This window comes from Leptonychotes weddellii, chromosome 3 (assembly GCF_054177405.1).
Source record: "Leptonychotes weddellii isolate Sample4059 chromosome 3, ASM5417740v2, whole genome shotgun sequence".
NCBI lineage: Eukaryota > Metazoa > Chordata > Mammalia > Carnivora > Phocidae > Leptonychotes > Leptonychotes weddellii.
In genome coordinates, this window is record NC_138371.1 from 330,298 (window position 1) to 350,372 (window position 20,075).

Sequence of the window (20,075 nt, forward strand, 5' to 3'; positions counted from 1 at the left end):
TGCCTCTTTCAGAAGGATCATCAAACATATGTCTATACTGACCAACTAAGGAAGCAGAACATGACGCTTATTTTCACTGCATTTTTCTAAAGTACCTACAATGCACGGCAGTGTCGGCAATGAGTGTTCAGACAGAGTTCTCACCTGGCTCCTGCGCCCTGGGCTCCTTACCTCTTCACTATAGCACAGCAAAGATAGGTGCTTTTATTCCCTAACAAGCATGACTGGTAGTTTTTGAAACAAGCAACTAAGTACTTCCCTCAATGTAAGGAATCAGAGAAAAAAAAGTCAGAACTAGTGCTGTAAGGCAGTGCCTCAAAGAGCTGAGAAGAAACAGCTAGCCAGATGGAGGGCAGGCGGGCCATTTACACCCATGTGCTGCACAAACACACCTCTCCCCCAGAATACAGCTCCGCTGTCCCCTGGTAGGCGACATGGTCGGAGCACCACAGAAATGGCATTTGGCGCTGGAAACCTGGGGAGAAGGGTGCTGCAGAACTCATTCGCACACGCTGCCCCAGCAGGTGCTCTGGGATGCTGCATTACCTGGGGTAAGCCTAAGGACCAATGAGGACTTGAATCCCTGGAATCGCTGTCCCTCAAACGTGAGGAAGGGCAGCCCACACTGGCAGCAAGGTGTCCACCGAGCTGGGATAAAAAGGCAGGCCCTGTGGGAAACAAGAAGCGCACAGCAGCAGCCTGGGGGTAGAAGTTGGAAGGCAGCACACCTGGGATCTAACTTCAGCTTTCACTTCCCCACTCTTGGCCCAGATTTTATTCTGGAAAATGACAGGGGAAGACTGCGGTCAATCACATCCTCTTCACTCTAAGAATCTGTGAGTCTGAGAAAGACAGTTCATTGTAAAAGTAAAATGAAAGGAAATGTGCTCTTGATTCCAACTAATTTATTGTATTTAGTAGCCAAAAATTAAGCACCTCATAAAATCCTGTTATCCCATCTTTCCTACCTAACCATATGAAACAGAGGCCCCGTGTATGTAGGAAAAGGAACATCGCTTTCAGACAAATTCAACACAATGTAAACATAGATTATTGGCGCAGAGACATGACTTTGGATATAACCAATATTTGCAAACCTTACAATTTACTTCCTAGGTTTTTAAAGGAATTGCCTTAACAATAAACAGATGTCAATAATTCAGACCACCAGATATTCCGATTTGGTGTTAAACAAAATTCCACTAGATGAAAAATAAAGTGGTTTTTGTTTGTTTTTTTATGTAGGTTTCACACGCAGCTCTGAGCCCAACGTGGGGCTTGAACTCACGACCCTGAGATCAAGACCTGAACTGAGGTCAAGAGTCAGACACTCAACCAACTGAGCCACCCAGGGGCCCCTGAAAAATAATTTTTTTTTTTTTTAAAGATTTTATCCATTTATTTGAGAGAGTGAGTGAGAACACGAGCTGGGTGAGAGGCAGAGGGAGAAGCAGACTCCCCGCTGAGCAGGGAGCCTGATGCGGGGCTTGATTCCGGGACTCCGGCATCATGACCTGAGCCAAGGCAGACGCCCAACTGACCGAGCCACCCTGGTGTCCCACTCTCTATGCTTCCTTAGTATGAAGTGAATGAAAGAGCTGGAGTAGAAACATATGTATTTGCTTATCTTCAAACAACAATGGAAGGATAAACCAAAGCCTACTGACAGTGGCTGCCATGGGACGGAAGGCACTGGGGATTCAGCCCTGGAGACCCCTTCGTCCAGTATGCAGGGTTTCCTTGGGTTGACCTGGGAACCTCATGGATGTTTTACATGATTAGAAAGCAACATGAAATCCGTGTCTTAGAAAAGCAAGCCCAAAATCTCAAACCAAATGAAACAAATGATCTTCACTGTACATTAAGACAGCACCTAAACTACAAAGGGAATTAATTTAAGTAATTTTTAAACTCAGTAACCTCACTACCCATCACTAGTGAAATACATCCTCAGGATTAAAAAGACTGAGTAAAAACAACAATGTGGCAAATTCTACAAGAAAAATGATCTCATTTCTTCAATAAATGACACTAAAAAAAAAAGAAAAAGAAAGAAAAGCGGGGGCGGGAGGGTGATAGAAACTGGTAAAAGATGTTGTCTGCCAAATGCTCCCCGTGGACCTTATTCGAATCCTGAATCAAGTATTTGTGGAACAATCAGGGAAATCTGAGCACTTCCTGGATATTAGGTAATTTAATAAGTACTGCTTATTTCCTATACGTTTTAATGGTATTGTGTGTATATGAAGGGGGAAAAGTCCCTCTCTTAGAGACACATTCTAAAGTATTTATGGACAAAGTGGAATAATGCCAAGGATTTACTTTATTATTTTTTTAAAATTTTTTTTTAAGATTTTATTTATTTGCGAGAGAGAGAATGAGAGACAGAGAGCATGAGAGGGAGGAGGGTCAGAGGGAGAAGCAGACTCCCTGCTGAGCAGGGAGCCTGATGCGGGACTCGATCCTGGGACTCCGGGATCATGACCTGAGCCGAAGGCAGTTGCTTAACCAACTGAGCCACCCAGGCACCCCGCCAAGGATTTACTTTAAAATAATCCATTGAGGTGGGAATCAGTGAAGGGGATAATAGCCACCCCCCAAAAAAAACCCCACAATTGCCCATATGTTGATTATTGGAGCTGGTTTTGATATATGCACTTTTGTGAATGTTTGGAATTTTCCATGAGTAAAAAGAAAAAAAGAAAGAAAAAAACAAGAGATCTAGCAACAATTTTCAGTGTACGTAAGGATCCAGAAAGCCCTCGGCATAGTTCACAGGTGAGAGGAGTATGTGTGTATACTGTGAAATGCTGGCCCAGCCCCCTTATTTTCCATGAGACAGCACAGCCCAAGAATGGAGCGGCTTGCTGAAGGCCACAGATCCAACCCGTGGACACAGGACTAGCACCCAGCGTCCAAATTCTTTAAGATTAAAAACCAAAAACAATCTGACTTTAAAAATTGCACATCTATGCACCAAAAGGGGAGGAAAGCAGCAGCCTCCTCCCATTCTCTCCTATAGCTCAGAGCAGGAGGCTTCCCCTGCGGCACTCTCTGTTTGCACCTGGGGCCCCTCTCTGGCTTTCAGATACCCTCAGACCAGGATAGGGAATCCTGGAGGGAAAACAGGAAACTCCTCATTGGTGCAGTGGTACTTCAAATTCTGGCCTTTGTGCCCACTCCTCCTGTCACTATTTACTTGTCAGAGTCCTCAAATACCGGCTCCATGCAGCTGTCCAGCCTTTAGAGCCATGGTCAGGGGGGATGACAGCGTGCAGTGTGCTTATTCCATCTTCCAGGAACCAGAACTTGACACCCCTGCATTTTAACACGTTTATGGTGGTTATCTTTGGGGGAGGGAAGAAGGTTGATTTTCTTTCTTTTTCCAATGTTCCGTATTTTTCAGATTGCCTCCAGTGATGAGTATATATTACTTTTGAAATCAGAAGCACACCTGGGATCTAACTTCAGCTTTCAGTTCCCCACTCTTGGCCCAGATACTGTGTAAGTACTCCCCACGTCAGAAGTCTTACCTGGTAGGGGTTACCTAAGGTATGTCACTGCTCCCCTTCTAGGAGGAAGCTGCAATAACTACTGTCTTTCCTCTAGGAGCTGTGCTGGTTCTTCTTTCCAAAACAGTCAGTAAAATAAAAACATTTTTAAGCAGTCTCTGGAATCGATTTGTTTAGGTATTGAGACTTGTTCCTCCAACATTCACATTATTAACTACTACCAAAGCACCTGGGACTTTAATTAGGAAGGAGACAAGAGTTAATAAAGCCTAGTAAAATTTAAACAATTTCTAAAATTCCATGGTGTTGCTTCTTCCTTCCCACACTCCCGCTAAGCACCAGGAGATGCACTGAGCACCCTCACCCCTTGTGCCTCTACCACGTCATCTGGCATCAAGCAAAGGGCCAGAACTGCCCCTGCAAAAGCCTCATGACTCTAAAGCTATTCTGCTTCTAGCTTTTGGGCCCCCCACATGCACTGGCCCCTTCCATGGTCCTAGGAAAGGCTCTAAGCGAAGTGTGCCTATGGCTGTAGCCTTCTGCAGAATTTACAGAATACATTCTAATTGCAATCAACTAAGGCTACTGCCTCTTTCCACTACAATGTCCTTCCCTTTATGTCAGGCAGCTTAGGAGGGGCCGCTGGCATTTTGGGGACGTAGCTAAGGGCACAAAGAGTTGGAGACACGTTTAGTTTGGGTTTAGTGGGATGCACTTATGTTTGCCATTACTTCCTGTGTACACTTACCCCAGCCATCTCAGAGCAGGTAGGGCTTCTAGGAACACTGCTCTCACCCACTATGCCCGCCCACCAGAGGCGCGTGAAACAAAGGTGCAGGACTGGGGTTCTGTGGCAACCTGTACAGATCCAACGGTGTCCAGCAGTGCAAGTGTGTGGGCTATGGGAAAGAAATAAGATTTGAAATATGGGGAGCCAGATGCTCATCTGTGGGAAAATTATCACCAGAAATGTTAAAACTGTAAGCAGAGAGATTAGTACCCAGTAGACAACACTGCAGTTGTCAGAAAAATAACTGTTACTGCAGTAGTGTAATATAAACGTACCACCATTTTTCTTTTACTTTTTTGAATGGAATCGTACAAAATAGAATTTATCAGAACTCCTGCTTTTCTGAGACACAAACCTGTAGCTGTACTAGAAACAGCAAACGTATATATCTACAGGTGCAATCATGTTTTATGCATCCTAACTATCAAAAATTTTTGGTCAACTATGCTAGAGGGATCACTGAACTCTTTCTATTCTCTATCACATGAAGAGGTGACCTAAAAGTACATAGTATGCTACTTTTATGCTATTTAGTGATGTTTTTATTATTAGTCAGCTTTTTTAAATGTATAACTTTTTCCTCATTCTAAATAAATACTCACTTTCCAATTACTATAATATTGTTTTTTTTTTTTTAAAGATTTATTTATTTTTTTGAGAGAGAAAGCACAAGGGAGAGAGAGAGAGCAGGGGGGAGAGGGAGAGAGTCCCAAGCAGAATCTGTGCTCCGAGCCCAACTCACCGGGTTGATCTCATGATCCTGAGATCACAACCTGAGCCGAATGCCCAACTGACTGCGTCACCCAGGCGCCTCCATTGTATTCTCTTTCTTAAAGAGACTCCCACCCCAAATTGTATAATCTTCAGGCCCTATAAAAGTTGGCATCTGCCCTTGCCCCAAGTGAAATTTGATTAATTCATTCAAACATTTATTGAGAACCTGCTCAGTATCAAAAAAGTGTAAGTATGTAAGAACATGGGAGTTTATGGGCGAGAACCCTCCTAATCACAGTGGGAGAAGACAGAAGTGTGTTCAATGATGGTGGGCACCACTGAGAAAGGAAACTGAGGCTGGTAGACAGGAATTTGGTGGGTGGCAAGAGGGAGAAGGCTCCACAAGAGGGCAGCTGTGTCAGGCCTAAGGATGGTCCTGGCACATACTCCAAAAGCCACAGAATCCCAAGGGATGGCCACCGCTAGGAGGCCACGCCACGCCCAAGCCCACATCATCTCGTTTAACCCTCATGACCCCCATCACACAGATCGAGGAACTCAGGCTCAGAAAGATTAGTGACTGCTGATGGTACTAGGTTCTGCAAGTGGCCTCAACTCTACCCCGATTCCATGGTGTGCTGTCTCCTCTTGGTGTATTTTAGTGTCATGGGATTGCTCCCCACCCCTCACAAACTGGTGTTTTAGTTTACAGTTGTTTTAAAAGGCGAAAATAAAAAGGTACTATAATGTAGGATGCAGTGATGTTTCCTTCTGTCCTGCAGCTGGGAGAGTCATCACTGCATCCTACGTTACAGTGCTTGCTTATTTATTTATTTATTTGGCAGACAGAGACAGAGAGCAGGAGAGCACAAGCAGTGGGAGCGGCAGAGGGAGAAACAGGCCGCCTGTCGAGCAGAGAGCCCGATGCGGGGCTCGATCCCAGGACCCTGGGATCATGACCTGAGCCGAAGGCAGGCGCTTAACCAACTGAGCCACCCAGGTGCCCTATAGCATCTCTTTATTTTTGCTTTTTAAAATGAGTATAAACTAAAACATCAGTTTGTTGGGGGGGGAACCCTAAAATAAAACTACTTATGTAACTAACATCCCTTCTCATCCTTGTCCACATCTTCACAGATTTTACAATAGTGTAACTGCTGTGTACCCTGCTTTCACCTTTTTGGTTAAGGCATGTTTCTGAACAGATTTCCATAGATCAAATGGTTCAAATTTTGTCTGGAGGGAAGCATAGGAACAGGACTGCCAGAGCATGTTTACTGGCTGTAGAACACTCTACCATACTGACAGGAACTGCATATCAGATTTTGTTTTCAAAACTGGGATTCCAAAATCAAAATCTTTACCATATACTGCCAGTTGTTCTCCAAAAAGATTAGATCAATTTACAGAATCACCACCTACGTAACAATCCCCAGAAACCCACCAAACACTGGGCTTTATCATATTAAGTTTTGTGTAATTCTCACATTTTTGACTCCCTGTTGCCAAGGTAAAACCTGGAGCAGACAAATACACTACAGTCCCCTGATGCTCTGCTCACTCAGATCTCAGAGCACGACCCAAGTGACCTCAGCTGGACACTGAACTTTGAAGTGGGCTTTCCTGCATGCTTACCACCACTGCTGCATGCAGGACTCGCACGACCCACTGAGTGAAAGGGGCAGGTGGTAAGCTGATAAGAAAGTGGGTAAAGGAAAAATAGGAACAAAACTGAAAAGGTAAGCAGCAGAAAGAGAACTGTTACTGTCTGACTACTGAGGAGGTCCTGAGATGACCAGAAGCCAGAACGTGTGGACAGAAGGAATTACCCACGCATCAATCTTCACTTTGTCAATCAGGTCGTATCTTTCCCCCAAAGCAGTACAACCCTGCTTAAATACTGCCTACTTCGCTCCACTGTCTACCCAGGTTCTTCTTCCACCTGATGATATAACGGCTAACGTTAGTTAAGCACTTGCTGTGGGCCAGACACCTTACAAACAGCTCGTCTGTAGACACCTAGTCCTCACAACCACCATGAGGTAGCTAAATTTTAACCCCATTTTATCAATAAGGAACAGAGACAAATGAATCTATCACATACACTTCCTTCTCTGGGAAATGAATTAGTACCAAAGGACCCTGGGAGTCTGCTCTGAAAGGGTGGTCACGCACATAAATGCGCCAGCAAACTTGTGTGGTTGGGGAAACTGCACGTCAGCATCTAGTCCGACGGCTCAGGGCAGACTGCGCGGCGAGGATCCGCAATAAGGCGGCATGGCCAGGGTGTGATCCTAAACCGGTCTCTCCACTTCCTCTGCTTTCACACAGGGCTGTGCGACCTGGCCAGGTCCCTTCGCAGATTGGGAGAGAACCGAGTAAAATCACCGGCACGAAGCGCTTCACAACTCTTAGCACAGAATTCTCTCTTTTGGGGTACAGGAACTCACACACGTTGCAGAAACGGCAGATGAACATTAAAATCCCATTTGTCTACAAGCAAAGCTTACTGCATGCCTGCCTGCCTGCCTGCCTCAAACGTCTTGTCCCAGCTCTCTGGCAGAGAAAATCTGCGTTGTCTGTCCTAACGTAGTCTGCACAAAACCAACGCTCGAACCCAACGTCACCTGACGGTCATCAAACATTTCCACAGCGGTCCAGCCAAAACTATCTCACCGAAACAAAACAAACCGAGAAAGAAAAACCACCCTTTAAAGATCTAGCCCTGGGTTTTAGATCTTTCCACCCTCTCCTTACACTCTGTACCGACATTATTTCCTTCACCACATGATTAAATTTCTCTTTTTCCCAGCCATTACTGACTCGCCCGTGAGAGGCCACTGGAGGCTGTGGCCGCCAGCATCAATGGAAAAAGTGCTTGCGTGATGCACTGGGCCACATTCTGGTCCCAATTTTCCTTCGGCTGCCTCCCCAGTGCTTCAGGAATATTTCCAGACCTTAGTGGATTAAACACATTAACACCTAACACCTCGTTCCCACCTTTAAGATACAACTGAAGCAAAGGCCAAGAAGGGTGTGGTCACAACCAGCCCGAGCTTCCACCTGTGGCTCGGCGTGGGCCTCCATGCGGGACGCTCCCCCGGGCCGACCCTCCCGGACCCTCCCCCGGGCTTCCACGCGAGACCCCCCCGGGCCCGAGCCCCCACCCCGGGCCTCTACACGGGACGCCCCCCGGGACGAACCCCCTCCCCAGGCCTCCACGCGGGACGTCCCCCGGGCCGACCCCACCCCCCCGGTTTCCACGCGGGACGTCTCCCGGGCCGACCCCACTCCCCGCCCCCGGGCCTCCACGCTTCCGCCGCCGGCGGGCTCCGCACTCACGGGCCCTCCTCGCACGGGGCCCGCCGACTGGAAGGCCTCGGGAGCCCGGGCGCGGACTCCGCCGGTGGACCTCCGTCCCGAGGCGCCCGGCCGCCGCGGGCCTCAGTGCCAGTCCGGCCTCGGCCCGCCGCCCCCGCGCTCCCGCCCACGGCCCTGCGTGCTCGCGGCCCCGCGTGCTCGCGGCCCTGCGTCCTCACCGGCCGGCCCGGCGCGCCGTCGCCCGCAGCGGCCTCCAGGTTGCGCCAGCTCCGCCCGCTCACGACCGCCGCGCCCAACTGCCCGCAGGCCGCCTCCGCGCCGCGCGCCCCGCCCCGCGCCGCGCCGCGCGCCCCGCGCCCCGCCTGGGCCCGCCCCCGCCTCCGCGGACGCGCCGCCGATTGGCCTGAGGACCACTGGGGCGGGGCCTGTACGGCCCGCGTTCTGGACCGGCGGAGTCGAATGCCAATCAGCAGAGAATCGCCTCGTTGGACGGTGCTCGGTCCTGGGCGGGGCCTCGACTCGGGAGGCTGGCTTCAGCCTTGGGCGGGGTTTAGGCCTGGGGGCGGGGCCTCGGCTGGCAGGGTCTGCAGCAGTTCCGGGCGCGGCTCTTCTCCGGGCTCTCGCCCAGCCAGCCGCCGAACTCTCCCCCATTGCACTCCTGGGGCCGTCCGGACCGTGGCCTAAGGCCACCGACGGCCCAACGACGCTGTGCTGCGGTGGAGACTGGCCACGCGGGGGAGGCCCACGGTCCTCTCAGCCTTGTCCCCCCTTTAGCCTCAGGACTCCCACCCGGAAATGGAAATGTGACACTACTCCCTGGCCTCCCAGGCCCGCGACTACGAGGAGCACACATCCCTTCTTCCAAGGGTTCAGTGAACTCCTACGCATCCTTCAAGATCCTACCTAATTTGCCCGCTGGGCTGGGTCCTGCCCCGCGCTGCCCTCAAGGGAATAAATGGGGTCAACCTGGGCTCGTCCTTGAGGGGACCCCTCCTAGAGTTTCACCTCCTGAGGTTGGCCAGACCCATCATATTTCCTAAAAGAGGAGGCTCAAAGAACTGACCCTCCCCACGGGGCAGCCTCAGGGTCTGAGGCTCAGCAGGGAGCCAGCCTGGCAGGCATGTGGGGACGGGCTCAGCCTTGCAGAGGCCCCTCCACCTCCTGTTCCCACATCCCCCATCACTCCCTTGAGGCCTTTCCTCTAACTGGCGCCCAGCCCCGTCAGAGACCAGAGGACTGTCTTCACTACTCCCGGGATGACACTCACGTCTCAGGGTTGGACCCCGGCCCACACACACACAAAGGCGTGCAGGGCCGGTGGGGGCCAGGGGGAGAGAGCCTGGTCAAGAGGGGCGGGGACTCCCTGGAGGCTGCAGGGCCTCCGCTGGTGCCAAACAGGAGAGTACAGGGTGTGAGACCAGAGAGAAGGTGGTTCAGGAAGCAGTGGTGGGTCCTTGGGTGCTCAGTGGTGGGGGGCAGCCAAAGGGCTGTCCAGCCACCCAGACCAGGCTTGTAGTCCAGGTGTAAACAATGTCCTCTAGTAAGTTGTAGAGCTCTCCTTAGCCATCTCTTCTTAGAAATATTTAGAATAGAATTTCCTAGATCTATTCCAGTCGTTTATATTTCTAGGTATTTAGTAGTTACTGCTACAGTGAATGAGAACCCTTTTCCCGCTCCATTTTCTAATTCATGAGTAGACATCACTGAACTCTTACTAGTGCTAATTTTTTAGCACACATTCTCTCACTTTAAGTAGATGGTGAGATCACCCGTCATTAATTTCTCCCTAGTCTTTATGGCTCTTTCTTCTGGGCTGGGATTGCCAATACAAAGTTGGGTTACTGAGGTTATTGGTGCAAGTAATTCTTCCCGATTTCATGCACAGATGTCCTGCAGGGCTTTGAACCTTTCCAAGAAGACCACACCTTCATAAAGAACCAATAATAATTCTTCACTTAATAGCCAAACAATAGTGCTTTATTGATAAAAGGTTAGTTTCAATGGATACAAAACTGCTGTGTAAAATAAGTTTTCAAAATACATTTCTATAGGTAAAGATGATCTCTTAGTAAAAGCAGTTATCTCTAAGTGAAAGTATTTAGATTTGGGCAGCAAAACAGAGGGGGATGTAGAAGTGAGACAGTGTAGGTCCACCCACCCTGCTTAACCCTTATCAGGTGGCAGCTGGCCCTCGTAGTTCTACCCAAACATATGGGGGACCACGCGTACATGTGACCCCACCTCCACCTTTTAAACAGCTTTTACTAGTGTACTTAGTGCCAAAATAACCCAGATAGCCGGCCTTGCACGGAGGTGCTCTAAAGTCACTTAACACTTTCCCTTGGTAAGAACTCTGTACAACTGTGCCTGAACCTAAGGCTTGTGACTAGTCACCATTATGCAACAGTGGGAAGACAAAGTTCTCAAGAACACCTGATTACTGTCTGTAGCCCGCCTCTGTGACTAATGTGTTTCGACCACGTCACTTTATTTTGTCTGGCCCAAGCAAAAACTCTTCCCATCCCTTCCCAGGGGAAGTGTTTTCTGCATCTCTGCCCCTCCTGTTAGAGCAAAATGAAAACATGGAGCCAACACCTGCTCCCTCCAGGTGTCCTTTCACCCATCACTTTCTGGGGACCACTTTCCCAATGTCAGTAGAAATGTTGAAAAAAGCAAGCCCCAGAGCCTCTCAGCACCCCTTGGAAGGAAGGAAAGGGCCAAGGCCACAGAGCACAGAAGACTGATCTGACTGGTGGTCTACCAGTCAGACCACGGTGCAGATTTGAAATGTCTTTCCGTCTCACCCGACATACGGGGAGGTTTGTAGTACACATAACGAAGGACGTGATGATGGCTGAAAATGGGTAACAATCTGCACATAAAAAAATGACTGCTGCTATTTGCCTCCTTTCAGAAAACTATTAAAAATTTTAGAGAACCAGTTAAAGGAAAGCCGAATCAGGAAAACCTGGTCAGCATTCAGGCATCATGGGGCCATTAGCCTCAGGGCCCAGGACAGGTCTGGCTTCAGAGGGCTACCCCCCAAAGGACCCTGATTCTCAATGCTCAGGCAGATCTTATAAACCTGTAGTTACAGAAAATACATTAGGGTGCCATATAAAAACGTAAAAAGGGTTTCTAAATACATCACTTATTAATTTTCCTTAAAAAAGTAACTTTTCATGTTAGTTGAGTAAAAATCGTTTATTGGCTCTCTCTGCGTGGGTAAGAATCGCTGCTGTAATATGAAAACTGGAGCTCGCAGACGCTCGCTGTCTGTAGCGGAGGGCAACCTGTATCAATGGGGAACACTACAAAACGTGGCTTGTGGCAGGTTCTCTGCAGAGCAGCTTAAAAAATGACCTAGCATCAGAATCCAAAGACTTCTTAAAATTTGCTCCTAATTGCCTGTTTTTTTAAAAGAGCTATTTTAGTATACACATACCATATTAGATAATAATTCTATTGTTTTACTTGGTAAAAAAGTAAATGTGCAGATGAATTAACAGTAATGAATTATAGCAGCAAAACTGGTTTTAGGTGTTGTGCTCAAAACAAAGCGAAGCCAGGTAGAATCTCCATCTTGGTGACCTGGGAGGTCAATGCCCTACAGATAGATGCCAGCCCATCTTTCTGTATCACTGGGTCCATGTCACTAGCACCCAGGCACATGCTGGCTACGTCCGAATGTTCCAGAAATGAAATCAAGAGTGCTCCTCAACACTTAGTCAGTTAGGCCAGCCAAATCAAAGAAACTCAACATTAATTATACATACTGACTGATCCTGGAAATCAATTCCAACATTAGTGGTTAGTTAAGGTGGAAGAAAAATGAAAATGGAAGGTTCACCTCACAAAATATAAAGTATAACATAGCAACGAAATACAAATGTTAAAAGTACTTCATACAAAACACATCAGAAGTTTAAAAAAAAAAAATTAAATTCTCAGGCACAGGTACTGTAAAATGTGGATGGGCACCCCTCCAATGATCTCTCGGAAACACGCAGCTGTAGTACTCATGCGGAATGTTTTCTGTATCTTGCAAAAGCATTCTCTGGAAAAACAAAATATGACATATGTCAATGGAAGTGGTACAGCACTCACTGCTGTGACCATTAACAGCATCATTTTCTGTATAACAAAGGGCACAAACTGAGCAGAAGGTTGGCTCCTATGACCAGAGTTAACTAAATCAAAACATCTCTTGGGAACCGGTGGCACCACCAAATTGCAGAGTATGCAAAAATATATATTAGTTGTATATACCTAAAGTAGATTCTTCATAATTTCATCAAGTTTTAAAATTTAGAGAAGCATCAAGATCAGAGAAAATGAGCAAATGTCTGTCACCTCCTCCGGCCTCAAGTGAGCCCCACCGCTCAGAAGTCCCGTTTCTTTCTAATTCGCCGGCCTTTCCCCAGGCGCCAAGCCTGCTCATGCAGCATCAGCCTCATGGGGTTGGGTGTACTGACATTTCACCAGCTATATGAGTACAGGCAAATGATTTCAAACCCTGGCACACCACAGTATCCTCAATGGTGCCGTGTGGACCCAGCTGAAAGTAAACCACCAACTCTGGCCCAGGTGGTGGGTTGTGTGGACATTTCCGTTCCAGTAGCTGGCTACACCGGACATGGGTATTTGTGTGCTTCGTACATATCTCAGACCTTTCCCCACAAGCCACAAGGGCAGGGGTGTTGTTCTGGTGGCCGGTGCTCCCACACACCCAAGCAGGTCCTTCCTCTATCACCTGCGCGTCTGCCGTGGCAGACTGCTCACAGATGTCCCAGGCTCAGGGCTCCCTGCCTTCTGGCTCGTCAATCCTGTCCCGAGTCGGCTAAGCCTCAGTTCACTCATGTCCCCACATCACCTCTTGTCACGAACATTCTCCTGCCTCTACAATCAGGCTCCCACCTGTAGTGGACCTCTGCACCTGCACCCCCAGTTTCCTGTCCCCAGATCTGTGCCTGTGGCCAGCACCCACTTGGTCTGCCTAACCCCAGGCATCTCTCTTCCAGGGAGCCTCGGGCCTCTGCCCCAACCGCATGTAGCTGCTTCCTCCTCTGGCCTGTATTTTTTACCTCTCAGTCCTTCCTCTGGGAGGTGCTGACAGCAGTCACCTAGATAGCTCTGAATGCCCACCTGTCCCCAGGTCAGAGGGGAGTAGACATTTGTTTTTTCCTGGTCCACGGTCCCTGGTGTGTGCAGATTCCCTTCAAACAGGGAGGCCAGCACACACCAGGCCAGAATCTACATGACTCACCGATTGCCACGGGGCGGAGCAGAGCTGTGGCGAAGAGTGGGAAGTGAGCAGACCCCTCGAGGTCCCTGGCCCACCTGGCATAATCTGCCCTTTTACGCCCTCTTTACCTTTGGTCTTCATAATCTGTTTTAATAATGCTTTCAAAGCTCTCTTTGTTTTCAGCTATAATAAGTTTCTAATTGCATGACTAATAAAGGTTATTTTAATATTTAAATTGTCTTCATTAATTATATTTGTAAACTCAGAAAGAAACGGAAAGTGTTTATGAGACACGCAGAACCAAGGAGAAACTTCCATTTTTTAGAAGCTGCCTGGTCTTCTTGAATGCTATGCAGTTAAACACAAGAGCTTCAAAATGTAAGACATTAGTAAGACGAGAGGGAGGTGCCTGTCACAACATCTAAGTTGAGGCATCTGAAAGCACTGTCTTCTAGGCTTTACCTTACACATGGTGCCCATGGACCCCACCGTCGCCGTCCCCACCCTGCATCTGCAGCTGCATCTGCGCCTGCATCCTTGCGATCATCTCCTGCATGCGGCGAAGCTACGGGCACAGGACACAGGGACACATTATTGGTTCTCAAGGTCCATCCTCCCTGGACACTCTTTATGGGTGCTTTGTGATTCCTAAAATTTCAGCTTACATGCTTTCCTAAAACATGACCAAGAGTTAACACACAAAGAACTTATAAATTGGTAAAAGAACAAACAACTGAATAGAAAACTAAGCAGATGATAAAATGCAATTCAATTAAGAAACAGAAATTAGCAACAAACTGAAGAATTAAGACAGACAACAGAAGATGCTTTTTAACTTAAAAGGTGGGAAAAAAGGTGGGAGAAAGGCTGCCACTACCAGGTGGGGAGTGGGCCTGGGACTTCTCTAGAGGGCAGCAAGGTCCCACTGCTCACGTGGTAGATGGGCCTCCTCTGCTACCCTCATCAGTTTTCACGACTACAGTTTCCACTAGTTTAGAAAGGCCTCCAGGCACGTTGTTATAAAACATTTACCTGAATTTTCTTCAAGTAACCATGTTTTTAACATTTAGGTACTTGAATCCATGTTGAATTAATTTGTCCAAACAGGTGAGTTTTCTTTCCAAAAGACTGGCCTGTTTGAGGATTTCCTGGATATGCTTGGATTCCACAGCTCTAACAGACCCCAATGTCACCTCTACCAAACACTTTTCCATACTTCGGACCCATTTCTAGACGTGCATTTCATCAGCCCGTCATGCCCATGCCATGCTCTGCATTTCTTTTCTTTTTTTTAAAGATTTATTTATTTGACAGAGAGAGAGACAGCGAGAGACGGAACACAAGCAGGGGGAGTGGGAGAGGGAGAAGCAGGCTTCCCACGGAGCAGGGAGCCCGATGTGGGGCTCGATCCCAGGATCCTGGGATCATGACCTGAGCCGAGGGCAGACGCTTAATGACTGAGCCACCCAGGCGTCCCCACCCTCTGGATTTCTATGAGCGGTGGAGCCAACCCTCTCTCATTAGTGTGTGTTTTACAGGGCCTCCCTGTGCTTTCCATCCCCCATCTTCAGACCAAGTGTCGGAACTATTTCAGCAAGCTCTCCCCTAGAAGAACGTCACAAACCAAACCACTCTGAAGGAATGGCATTCAGTTTAGAGAAAACTGTGATCTTTGCAATGAGCATCCTGCCTAAAGTCATGTGTCCATTTAAATTTTGAAAATTGTTTTCAGGGGCGCCTGGGTGGCTCAGTCGTTAAGCGTCTGCCTTCGGCTCAGGTCATGATCCCAGGGTCCTGGGATCGAGCCCCGCATCGGGCTCCCTGCTCGGCGGGAGGCCTGCTTCTCCCTCTCCCACTCCCCCCTGCTGTGTTCCCTCTCTCACTGTGTCTCTCGCTGTCAGATAAATAAATAAAATCTTTAAAAAAAAAAAAAAATTGTTTTCAGTAGAGTTTTCTGGTTTCTTCTCCATCAGTCCTGCAGAGTTCTTAAATTGTTAATGGGTGTAAATGGCAGTTTCCTTCTTTATATTTTCCAACTTGTCTATATGTATTGTCTATGTATGGGAAAGCTACTGAATTTTGAGTACTTTACTAAATTACTAAATTCACTAAGTGTCAGGGACTAAAATCACTAAATCTACACTATTCCCAAGTTTTTCCCACTAAATGGCTACTGGAGATCAACTGATAACACATGTAAAGCAATATCCATACTACACAGAGATGTACACATAATAAAAGATTATGTGTAATATATTCCTTCTTAAAAAAATAAGGAAGGAAAACTGTAATGATCTGTGGATGTACACCAACAATATCCTCCTCTACCTACCTCTGCTTCCTTCTCCAACAGGATCTGGTCTTTATTCATGTCCTCGTTTTCCACTTTTCTAAGAGTTGAAAGAAATTACAAATTTAGTTGGTTATTTCTGATGACAAATTGCCAAAGTAAAATTTCACTTTACATTTCTGAGAAAAGTATTTAAAATTACCTGTTTATCACTTTTCTGACTAACATGAATGAATAATGAAATGAATAAGAAAGATGAAAAAAACACAGCACGAGATGGTGAATTTTAGAAACTTCTCTAACTCCAAGTGGGGGTGGGACACTCTGGTCTTCACTTACTCGAGGAGTAGGTGCTGCCATCAGGAGGATGGACAGGTCTTAATGGACACAGACTGTGACAAGGACATTTGAACAAGGAGCAGGGCCCGAGCGTACAGGCCGAGGGGGCTGGCGGGGGAGGCCCAATGAGCAGTGAGGACACAGCTCTTCACAAGCGCACACTTGGCTTCCTCATCGGCCTCTAAAACCTTACTTAGTATCTGGTCTCCAGGTAAGTAACACAAAAAAGCAAACCTTAACATACACCCTGTATATATACACAAATCCACCAGATTTCAAAAATGTGAATATTTTAATAAACTACAACACAGCCACCCCCCCTTATCTGCGGGTTCAGTGACCCGCACTCGGCTGTGGTCCAGAGGCACATGATCCTCAGGAGCCGTCAGGTCGGCGGTAGCCCAGCGCTGCACCCCGGCGCCTCCGTCCCTCCCCACAGGGGCATCCTCACAGGAAGAGGGGTGAGTACAGGGCAAGAAGAGATTCTGAGAGACACACAGACCACATGCACATAACTCTGATTGTAGTATATGGCTGTAATGGTTTCATTTTATTGCTGTTGTTGTTGTTAACCCCTCACCTGTCCCCGGATTAGAAATTAAACCTTATCACAGATGTATGTACAGGAAACAGGGGTGTGTGTATAAAGTTCCGCACGCTCCTCAGTTCCAGGCACCCACACCCACTGGAGTAGATCAGGAGTGTGGGAGCAACTGCTGTACAGAAAATTCTTATTATAAATGATGTGGATCACTTGATACCTAAGCTAAGCAGAAATGTGGTGCAAGCAGACATAAATCAGGTCACAAAACACAGATCTCAAATAAAATCTATTGTGATGGTGAAAGAGGAAAGGGGAGGGCACTGTGTGCATTTCTGAGGAGTGGAGCTGCCTTTCTTAATGGCAGGTAAGTTATGTCCTCATTTATAGACAGAGTGATGCTCTTAAGACCAGTCTCTGGCCCTTCCACTTAAAGCTGTTCTTTGCGTGCAGATGGTTCAAGTTACTTTTGATAGGTTACAAAAAGCAAGCCAGAATGCCATTAGCAACAAACACCTGGTAATGGTTTCTGAGTAGGAAACCAAATCATGTTGCTTAGAGTCAGGAAGGCCCAGCAGGACAGGTAGAAGGGGGGACAGTGTAGCTCTGTGACACAATGTGGACAGAGGGGGACAACATGAGGTGGGGGCAACAACCTGCCGCCTCTTTTGAGCCTCTCGGAACGGAAGTTTTCATAATGAAGGTCCTGGGTCACCTCCTGGAGATCCTGCATGTGGGTGCTGAAAGACAGAAGGGCACAACAAGGCCAGCTGCGTGTGGGAGCCGACCACAGGGAGAAGCACCAACCATCGGTCGTTTGAGCTACTTGTTACTTGCTGAACTGTACACAAAGTTGCTGGAGTTTGGGATACAGGGCTGAAGCTGTGGAAGTTTCTCTCCTCTCCCCCACAACAAACAAGCAGAAGCACACCCACAGAGCCGGGGAAGAGACCCTTCCATGGGCCTCTCCTACTGGCACTGCCAAGCTCTGCAGGAGACCACCACCAGTGCACAGAGGTACAGATTTTAGCGGATCCTTTTAGGTAGGCAAGTCTGAAACAGAACATACTGTTCTAAAAGAACGTATGGAAAACATGTAATTCAATTATTCCTGACTTCTCAAGTTTAAGGAGTTGATTAGTTTAAGCTATGGAAAAAACCATACAACTAAGTATTACTATTTTGAATAAACTAGAAATAGGACTTTGACTCTTCTAATCATCTCAGAAAACATCCATAATTTTCTTGGCTCAGCTTTTTCAAACACTTAAGCAGTCAAGAATGAGTAAAGATAACGCATTCCTGTCTGCACAGAATGCAGGGGAACAGACGGAGTGCTGGCATGCTCTCCCTCACTCGAAAGAAACACAGCTCACAGGAAGGCTCCATCTGCAGCCTCCACCAGAGCCGCGCGGCCATAAGGACCCGTCCTGAGCTTCCCACGTGGTGACTGAATTACGTCTGATGAAGCTTGGTTGTTTTATTTATTTATTTATTTATTTTTAAAGATTTTATTTATTTGAGAGAGAGAATGAGAGACAGAGAGCACGAAAGGGAAGAGGGCAGAGGGAGAAGCAGACCCCCTGCTGAGCAGGGAGCCCGATGCGGGACTCGATCCCGGTACTCCAGGATCATGACCTGAGCCTAAGGCAGTCGCTCAACCAACTGAGCCACCCAGGCGCCCGAAGCTTGGTTGTTTTAATCAATTTTTAGTTACTCAAAACTTGCCTAGATCCTCCACTCTCTGATGGAGTTAAGGGTCTTCGATTTTAGCAGCACTCTTTGTTCTAGCCTCCTGATTCAAGAACAACAACCGCTGTCACTAACTGTGAACTTTCTTTTTAGAGGGAAAACTTCTGCTTTTGTAGTCAGGCCTGTGCAGGGGCTAAGAATGCACTGAAGAACCTCAGCGCTGCCCGGGGTGGACCTGGAGTGGTAGCGTGTTTCAGCCGAGAGTGGAGAAGCCGCTGTGCAGCCAGCCTGAGTATCTGCTCCCAGAGCATGAGGCGTCCCATGTCTGGTGCGGCCATTCCACAGTGTACATGTGGTCTACTTTCAGCATCAAGAGAGCTGGGAGACTAGGGAGGAGGGTGTGCTAAGCACTCGGCCTCGAGAGGGACAGGCCGGTTCCGCAGCCTGAGCCCCAGAGAGCCCCCGGGGAGGGCCTTGCACAACAGGCTGCGGCGGCTCCCCCTGCACACCCCGCAGTCTAAAAGCTCCACTCCCTGTGCTAGGCACTGCCCACAGGGATGCACGGGGGTCTTACATGAGCATCGTCCGCAGCTTCAGAAAGTCGTTGTGCTCCGGATTCTCCACCTCCACAACGCCCCATGGGTAGAGGCGGCCTCTGACCTTCTTGCCCTTGGCTTCAATCAACTGATTGGATCCAACCACAGAGAATGGGATACTGGCCTAGAAAGAGACACACCAGGTGGAGAGGCTCCACACAGGGAACCCCAACTTTCACTGTGAACATAAGAACACAGGCACAGACTGAGCACACTGCTGCTTACTACGTGCTTCCTTGGCCAACTAATGGTATAAATCATTTTACTCAGAAGTGGCATGTATTTTCCACATGGGAAAAATTATATGAAACAAATTAAACCCATAGTAAGGTTTCTAAACCTAGGTGACAGCTATGTCAAAATATATTTAAAGTAAAAATATTATTGTAACTGAATCTACCGGACAATCTGTCAAAGGCCAGCCTTTCAGGATGTGGCCCTTTGTCAACTCCTTCCATGGCGCTGATGACCGGGAACAGGAGTGACTTGTGTTGGGCACCTGGAGCGCGCGCTTACCTTGAGAAGTCTAGTCTGCTCTTTAAAGTCCTCATCTTCATCAGATTCTGCATCAGGTAAGTGATAGATTTTGATGCTATGTTCTTCAATCTCATCCAGAATCTGAAAGAATGACAAACCAGGAGCAATTTTACCAAACCACATGACATTTCAATCAAATCTAACTATTAAAAATATATCAGAATTATCTAACCATCAATACATAATTAAACTTATTAGTGATTTTCAAATAATTTTATAAACTGTTGGAGCAGTATTTATGCTTGCCTTTTGAGCGGTCCTCTGTCCAGAGTAAATAATAATGCCCCAGCTTTGGCATACAGAGCAGCAGGGCCGTACAGCAGCTAAGAGGAAGTCACACACCACAGCCAGCCCTCGGAGCCACACATGCCCCAGGAGCGGCACGGCCAGGCGCTGCGGGTACCAGAAGAGCTCAAGTGTCGTCCGAGGGGGCGAACCGGAGGGGCACGTGGGGGAATAATCTTGTTTAAGGCTCTGAAGAGAGGACACCCAGGGTAT

At 47.8% G+C, this 20,075-nt stretch overlaps 2 protein-coding genes across 5 annotated transcripts in view; both read right to left on the reverse strand.

Moving 5' to 3' along the window:
- Positions 1-8,647, reverse strand: part of FARP2 (FERM, ARH/RhoGEF and pleckstrin domain protein 2) — a 108,463-nt gene extending 99,816 nt beyond the window's left edge. The window contains exon 1 of the mRNA XM_081815280.1: positions 8,556-8,647. The gene's annotated coding sequence lies outside the window, so the exon portion shown is untranslated. The remainder of the gene's footprint in view (positions 1-8,555) is intronic.
- A 1,645-nt stretch (positions 8,648-10,292) lies between these two features.
- Positions 10,293-20,075, reverse strand: part of SEPTIN2 (septin 2) — a 34,170-nt gene continuing 24,387 nt past the window's right edge. For all 4 annotated transcript variants that reach the window (XM_081813227.1, XM_006748438.3, XM_081813225.1 and 1 more), the window contains exons 8-13: positions 19,557-19,658; positions 19,019-19,164; positions 17,409-17,492; positions 15,915-15,972; positions 14,045-14,147; positions 10,293-12,394 (exon numbers count right to left, since the gene is read on the reverse strand). In XM_081813227.1, coding sequence (XP_081669353.1) covers positions 14,046-14,147; positions 15,915-15,972; positions 17,409-17,492; positions 19,019-19,164; positions 19,557-19,658 — 492 coding nt within the window. In that variant the 3' untranslated portion in view covers positions 10,293-12,394; position 14,045. The remainder of the gene's footprint in view (positions 12,395-14,044; positions 14,148-15,914; positions 15,973-17,408; positions 17,493-19,018; positions 19,165-19,556; positions 19,659-20,075) is intronic.